At 43.3% G+C, this 7500-nt stretch overlaps 1 protein-coding gene across 2 annotated transcripts in view; it reads right to left on the minus strand.

Moving 5' to 3' along the window:
• Window positions 1-4747, minus strand: part of LOC308156639 (putative flavin-containing monoamine oxidase A) — a 62437-nt gene extending 57690 nt beyond the window's left edge. For both annotated transcript variants that reach the window (XM_080530028.1, XM_080530027.1), the window contains exons 1-3: window positions 4611-4747; window positions 4018-4105; window positions 1016-1196 (exon numbers count right to left, since the gene is read on the minus strand). In XM_080530028.1, coding sequence (XP_080386154.1) covers window positions 1016-1196; window positions 4018-4105; window positions 4611-4728 — 387 coding nt within the window. In that variant the 5' untranslated portion in view covers window positions 4729-4747. The remainder of the gene's footprint in view (window positions 1-1015; window positions 1197-4017; window positions 4106-4610) is intronic.
• Window positions 4748-7500: the final 2753 nt, after the last annotated feature.

Consider the following 7500-nt stretch of genomic DNA (forward strand, 5'->3'; position numbering starts at 1 on the left):
GGAATACCATTATCACATCCACCTGGGACACCGTGGCAATTCAACTCTTCAAATCCCACCCAGGTGTTGAGAGGTAAGCGTTGAAAGGCTTCGCAAATTTCCAACTGCTATTGTCCAAGGAGCGACAGTTGGTAATTTCCATTTCAAAACCCATTTTTGTAATTTGCGACCGCAACAACAGTTTTTAAAGCACACAGACGTAATATGCATGAAAACGTCCACAAGGATCCCACGGTTCCTACGGTGTAAATATCTATGCTGTGACATTTATAGTTTTTCATTATATTCAGTGTTGTTTGAACACCGTGCTCCCCATTCACACAAAACCTCCACTCTAGCGGCAGCTGCTATTTTCCATTTCAAACCTATTTTCTAACTTGTGACAACAACAACAACAACAATAGTTTTTTAAGGAACACAACAACATATTATAAACAGATGTGGATCTGGCTCCCAGGATTATACGGTGTGAATATCTAAGCTGTGACATTTAGAATTTAATTGAATAAGGAAAAAGTGTCCAAACTTTTGACCGGTACTGTATAGGCGACTCCCGATTGGTTTAAATCTCATGGTACGGACACACACACACACACACGCACACATACACACACACATACACACACAAACACACACGTCACGTATAGAAGCGGCTGCACCACTTTAAAAAATGATGATGAGACACTCACGGGATCAAGTGGATTTGGTCAGGCTAATACAACATTTTAATTTACTTGATTATGATTATGTATTTGGGCCATCATATCCTCCATAACAATTTCGTTTAACCGGACCAACTCAAGCACTAGAATGAAAGAGGAATTTATATTATTTTTAATTTGCAAGGCAATCAACTTGTCAGTCAATTATTTGCAGGAATTTGTTTTTTTTCTCTCTAGACACAGCAGGGTCAGCCATAGTCAGCGGCCCTGGTGAGCAATTAGGGGTTCAGTCCCTTGCTCAAGGGCACATGCAGCTCTCTCCTGAGGCGGGGATCGAACCTACAGTCTCTCACCTTCCACAGGAACTGAGTGAGGTCTAGCAGCACCAGCGGGGAAAGGGCCGGGATGCTGGAGGAGTAGGTGCGGACCTTGGCCCGCGGGCCGCCCATGTGGGACACCTTCCTGCCTGCGGTGTACTGGGGGTAGACCTCCAGGCCCAGCTCCTGGATGAGGGCCATGATGTGGGGCTGAGAGCTGGGGAGAGAGGGGGGGGACGGGAGAGAAACAGGAAGAAGCTGGTTAAAACACTAGAAGAGCCATGGGTGGGGTCGTTTAACAATAGAACAGCCATGGGTGGGGTCATTAACACTAGAACAGCCGTGGGTGGGGTAATTAACACTAGAACAGCCATGGGTGGGGTCATTAACACTAGAACAGCCATGGGTGGGGTCATGAACACTTGAACAGCCATGGGTGGGGTCATTTGACACTAGAACAGCCATGGGTGGGGTCATTTAACACTAGAACAGCCATGGGTGGGGTCATTTAACACTAGAACAGCCATGGGTGGGGTCATTTAACACTAGAACAGCCATGGGTGGGGTCATTTGACACTAGAACAGCCATGGGTGGGATCATTAACACTAGAACAGCCATGGGTGGGGTCATTAACACTAGAACAGCCATGGGTGGGGTCATTTGACACTAGAACAGCCATGGGTTGGGTCATTAACATTAGAACAGCCATGGGTGGGGTCATTAACACTAGAACAGCCATGGGTGGGGTCATTTGACACTAGAACAGCCATGGGTGGGATCATTAACACTAGAACAGCCATGGGTGGGGTCATTAACACTAGAACAGCCATGGGTGGGGTCATTAACACTAGAACAGCCGTGGGTGGGGTCATTAACACTAGAACAGCCATGGGTGGGGTCATTTGACACTAGAACAGCCATGGGTGGGGTCATTAACATTAGAACAGCCATGGGTAGGGTCATTAACACTAGAACAGCCATGGGTGGGGTCATTAACACTAGAACAGCCATGGGTGGGGTCATAAAACACTAGAACAGCCATGGGTGGGGTCATTAACACTACAACAGCCATGGGTGGGGTCATTTAACACTAGAACAGCCATTGGTGGGGTCGTTTAACACTAGAACAGCCATGGGTGGGGTCATTTGACCAAGTGAGTAAAGAAAATGTTTATATCTTTGCACTCGATCAAATTTCAGGACCCTCCTTTCATGACCTTTCCTAGATATGTGCGTTCTACCACCCAGTATCCTTACATTTTCAAAATCACATCAGGATAAGCTAGTAGCTATTTTGCAGTTTTTCTGTGTAGGAGGCAGGCTAATTTACAAGAGGCGCCAACTAGTGGTCTTTGTGTGTAAGTAGCAGCTTCCCATTATAAAGACTATGGTCATTTGACCCCCGAGGCGGCTCTTATAGTAGGTAACATAGACACGGCTGTTCTAGTTAATAAACAGTGAGAGAGGAGAGCTTTCTAGTCTGATCACCAGCGAGGTTGAGATCCTGAAATGAGATTCCTTCGAAATCAAGAGATGTGTTGTTGTTGTTTCTATGGAGATTAGATCATGGTGTTTTTGAATACGGTTGATAGGTTTGAATTGGAAGCCGGTGTTTCAACAGAGAGGGACTGATAGACCCATGGAGTGTTGTCGTATTGGGTGAGAGATTGTTTTGAAACGTGTTTTCCGTCCTGTGTCGCAAGCCCAAATAGGAATAACCCCCTGGAAATAGGTAAAAAAAGAAAAAATAGACAATAGGCCTAAAGCTTTTTGAAATTTCACTTGAACTAGAAACGTTTGTGTGTCATATTCCTGTGAGAGAGTCGTAAGTCGCCTATCTATCTATCCAACGATCACTCGGTTTCCATAAATAACTAAGCACCTTCCGTGTTCTCCTGTGTCTTGTGCATCAAAGAAGTTTCTGATGTCAGAGAAAAGAAAGAAAGAAAGAAAGAAAGAAAGAAAGAAAGAAAGATGTCCTCTTCACCGACCGACCGGCAGGCACAGTGACGGCCGCCATTAGCTGTCAGGGGCCCGGCCGAGCCCCAGTGGCAGCCGGAGATCGCTGGGTCGATAGTAAATCTATACCACCGTCCACCCGGCCGTGTCTCGAGGGCGTCCTGGAAAATTGATTTGTAACGATCTTTCTTTTTTTCCTTTTCCGGGAGGAAGAAGAAGCCCCTACCACTGTTCTCCGTACCATATCCCATCTGCTTTCTTTGATTTTCTCCCCTTCCTTTTTTTCTGAATTGCCAGCTTTTAAGTTTTCATCAAAGCCCTCCTGCCGGGGGGGGGGGGCAACTCAGAAGACAAATGTGAACCGAGCTATTTATCTCCTACAATAGCCCGGAGGATGATAGACAGCGTATTGTTATGGCCCGCCTGTTCGGTGTATAAGCTATCCGGTTGCGCTGAGGAGCTGTGTGCTGTGTCTCAGTGGCACACAGTGTCTCGTGGTTTAGCACCATCACAGTAATGTCTGTCATTTAGCGTTCAACATTTCCGAGCGCATTGAGACACAAACTGTATTATTGTTACAAACCATTTTGCCAAACATTCTGCTACGTATGAGACCAGATCTGACTATTATGGACAGACAGGAAGTGTAATATTCATCAGACGATAATGTTGTTTAACGATGCTGCATTGTTTGCCAATTGACGTGTAATGCTATATTAAATGTCTCTGCTTGTGATTGTGATTGGCCACATAACGGTAGGCGACTGAAGATGGCACTCTTCTTGTGTCAGTTAGTCTACAGTGACTGAAGATGGCTCTGTGTCTTGTGAAAAAATGGCCCCTGGCCTGAGGTAGATTACTCTTCCTGCTACGACTGGTGAACTGATGATTCACTTGCTTAGTCAAATGTATCGATTGTAAGTTGCTTTGGAATAAGGCGTCTGCTAAATGCCAAAAATGTAAATGTTGTGTCTGTTGGCCTACTGTGACTGAAGATGGCACTCTTCTTGTGTCAGTTGGTCTACAGACTGAACATGGCAGTGTGTCTTGTGTCAGTTGGCCTACAGAGAACACTAACCTGCCGACCCACTGCCCACCCAGATCAAAGACATCAGCTCCATGGGACGCCGGGATCTCCTGGGTCACTGTCCGTCCTCCCACTCGGTCTGGAAGAAACACAACCAAATACAAATACAACCAAATACAAATACAAATACAAATACAATGTTCTGGTACAGTAAAGGCAAACGATATTGCACGAATTTGACATGCAGTTACACTGAAAGCTGACTTAACAGGACACACAGTGTCAACTTGTGGTTTCAGCAATTCGGTTGTTAAGTCTGACGTCAAACGTGACATTTAGCAATTTCCGGGTCCAAACCAGAAATTCCCGCACCAGAGTACCAGTGTACTACAGCGGTAGAATGACAGTTCAATCGTTTTTTAGACTGGGATCTATTCATACAACAAGGGACGCAGCACTTTCCTGTTTTCCCCATATTTGTCAGCGTCTTTGAGCCTCGGAAAAGCGCTATATAAATATAATTTATTATTATTATTATTACTGAGGCATTTCGAAGAGAGCGCCTCAGCCAACGTTGGACCCGGAAACACGTCACGACTTAACAACCGAATAGTGCTGCTCAATGCAGACACCAACCTACCCACCTTTCCCTTCCAAAATCAATATTCTTAAATCAGCGTTTCTCTTTCGAAGAGTGTGAGCAGCGTTCAGCCCCGACAGACCCGCGCCTACGATAATAACGTCCCATATCTCCTCCGTCATGACGGCAAACTTAGAGAACTGTGAAACCGGTCTGATTCAACGATCGACGGCCAAAAAAACTAAAAGAAACAAAATGAAAACAACCTTGTTGTCGGCTGAAGTCCGAAGTCCTTATTATTTCATCATCATTATTTCATCATAGCCTGGAATGCAACAGTTCTGTAGGGAAGGGACTTTGTAACCTTGGGGGGCGGGGGTTGGGGTGGGACAACAGCATTTGACCTAGTGGGCTAAGAATAGCCTGCAGAGACAGGCTAATGAGGGGTCATTGCTATCGTTGAGCCTCAATTTAGCTTGTTTACCAAACAGTCCGTCGCTGAGTCCTTCAATGATGATGATGTTTTTCCTCCCTACAGTAAAATCGTTTTAGTTTCCAAACCCTTCTCTAATGAAACCCTTCTCTAATGGTGGAGGGTTCCAATAGAGGTTAACACACTCACTCTCCCTCCCTCCCTCCCTCCCACTCTCTCTCTCTCTCTCTCTCTCTCTCTCTCTCTCTCTCTCTCTCTTAATTCAATTAAATTTGAATTTCAATTAAAAATAAGTGGCTTTATTGGCATAGGAATGGCTCTGCTTGTGACTGAGACTCTCTCACTCTCTTTCCCTCTCTCTCTGTCTCTACTCTCTCTCTCTCTCTGTGTCTGTGTCTGTGTCTGTGTCTGTGTCTGTGTCTGTGTCTGTGTCTGTGTCTGTGTCTGTGTCTCTCTCTCTCTCTCTCTCTCTCTCTCTCTCTCTCTCTCTCTCTCTCTCTCTCTCTCTCTCTCTCTCTCTCTCTCTCTCTCTCTCTCTCTCTCTCTCTCTCTCTCTCTCTCTCTCTCTCTCTCTCTCTCTCTCTCTCTCTCTCTCTCTCTCTCTCTCTCTCTCTCTCTCTCTCTTAATTCAATTAGAATGTTGAATGTTGAATTCCAATTAAAAATAAGTGGCTTTATTGGCATGGGAAATATTATGTTAACATTGTGTGGAGTGTGGAGAAAAAAAAGACTAAACAAAAAAAGAGGGTAATGTACGACTAGAATAAAGAAACAGCTTCCACTCTTCTGGGAAGACGTTCTACTAGATTTTAGAATATGGATGCAGGATTTGCTCCCATTCAGCCACAAGAGCATTAATAAGGTTGGGCAACTGATGTTGGGGTGAGAAGGACTGGCTCGCAGTCGGCGTTCCTATTCATCCCAAAGGTGTTGGATGGGGTTGAGGTCAGAGCTCTGTTTGCAGGCCAGTCAAGTTCTCCCAGACCAAACTTAGCAAACCATGTCTGTGTTGTCCGGCAACACTTCCTTTATTTTCTTTAGAAAAAGTTAAAAAGTTCATATTTGATAACAATGTATATACATATTTTAGTTAATATTTGATGTAGTGACACCACTTCCTGTTTACCGCAAATCTACTTCCGGTTTGGGAGTTCGTCCTTTGCCAGAGAGAGACCGAGACGTTATGTTTGTTCTCCATTCATCATTCAACATCCATGTTCAGATTTACACAAAGCAATGTTGTAAGTACGAAATATCAAGTGTTGGATTGGTAGCTTTATATATTAGTCATCATTTGTTGGGAATATTATCTTTTTAGTTATTATTTTGTAGTTAGATTGTTAGGCCAAAAAAGCGGACTTTCTAGCTAACCACTGTTTGTTTACATCCTGTTGAAACATGTTTTGTGCTGTTTGTCTTGCAGTTTTTACCAGTTCAATATACCTGATTTGAAAAGCCACCCTACGCCTCTTTCTTTGATGGACTTTATTGACAAGGTTTAGCTTGATGTTAGAGAGAGAACATCACAATGTCATTATGGACCTCACTTTGTGCATGGTGGCATTGTCATGCTGAAACAGGAAAAGGCCTTCCCCAAACTGTTGTCACAAAGTTGGAAGCATACAATTCTCTAGAATCTCATTCTCCGCTTGTAGGCTGTAGCGTTAAGATCTCCCTTCACTGGAACTAAGGGGCCTAGCCCAAACCATGAAAACAGCCCCAGACCATCATTGTGTCCACATACTTTTGTCCATTACAGTTAATTAAAGATAACTTAATAGAAAAATAGAAAAGTGTGGACTTTGCAGTTTAAAAAAATATAAATACAAGATATATTACTAGTCGGTAGTAAGACTTAAGTTGACAAATTGGATGAGTGATGAATTGTTATTTTCTCTGTATTATTTCTGTTTGATGACAGCAAGACTTATTCGGTGATATTGTTACCATTTTGTACAAAAGTTGTATAAGTCAAGAAATGTGTTTATTGAAAAAAATCAATAAAATACTGATTCCCAAAAAATATACATACTGTATATATAAATACAAATGAATGAGAACTGTGTAAACATTATGTAACCTCTCTCCCCCCTGTCTCTCCCTCCTACGCGTTACGACTTCTCATCCTTCTGTTTCCTGTTTACTTTTTATTTTTTTATTATTATTATCTATTTTTATTTTAGCCTATTATTTAATTGTCATTCAATTTGTTCTTATTGTTTTGTGGTCTGAACTGCTGTAACGCCTGCATTTCCCATCTGGCATCTAAAAAGTATCTATCTATCTATCTATCATATATCTGTCTATCTATCTATCTATCTATCTATATCTGTCTGTCTGTCTGTCTATCTATCTATTAACCATCCATCCATCGCCCCCCCCCCCCCCCCCCTTTCTCTCTCTCGCTCTCTCAACCCTGTTAATCCTATTTCCACAACCATTACCAGTTGTTGTTCATATTTATATACTTGTGGATTTGCATTCAGTGCATGTGGGATGTCAGACGTCGAGAAACACATTT

The sequence above is a fragment of the Nansenia antarctica genome (assembly GCF_963989245.1).
Source record: "Nansenia antarctica genome assembly, chromosome: 4".
NCBI classification, from domain to species: Eukaryota; Metazoa; Chordata; class Actinopteri; order Argentiniformes; family Microstomatidae; genus Nansenia; species Nansenia antarctica.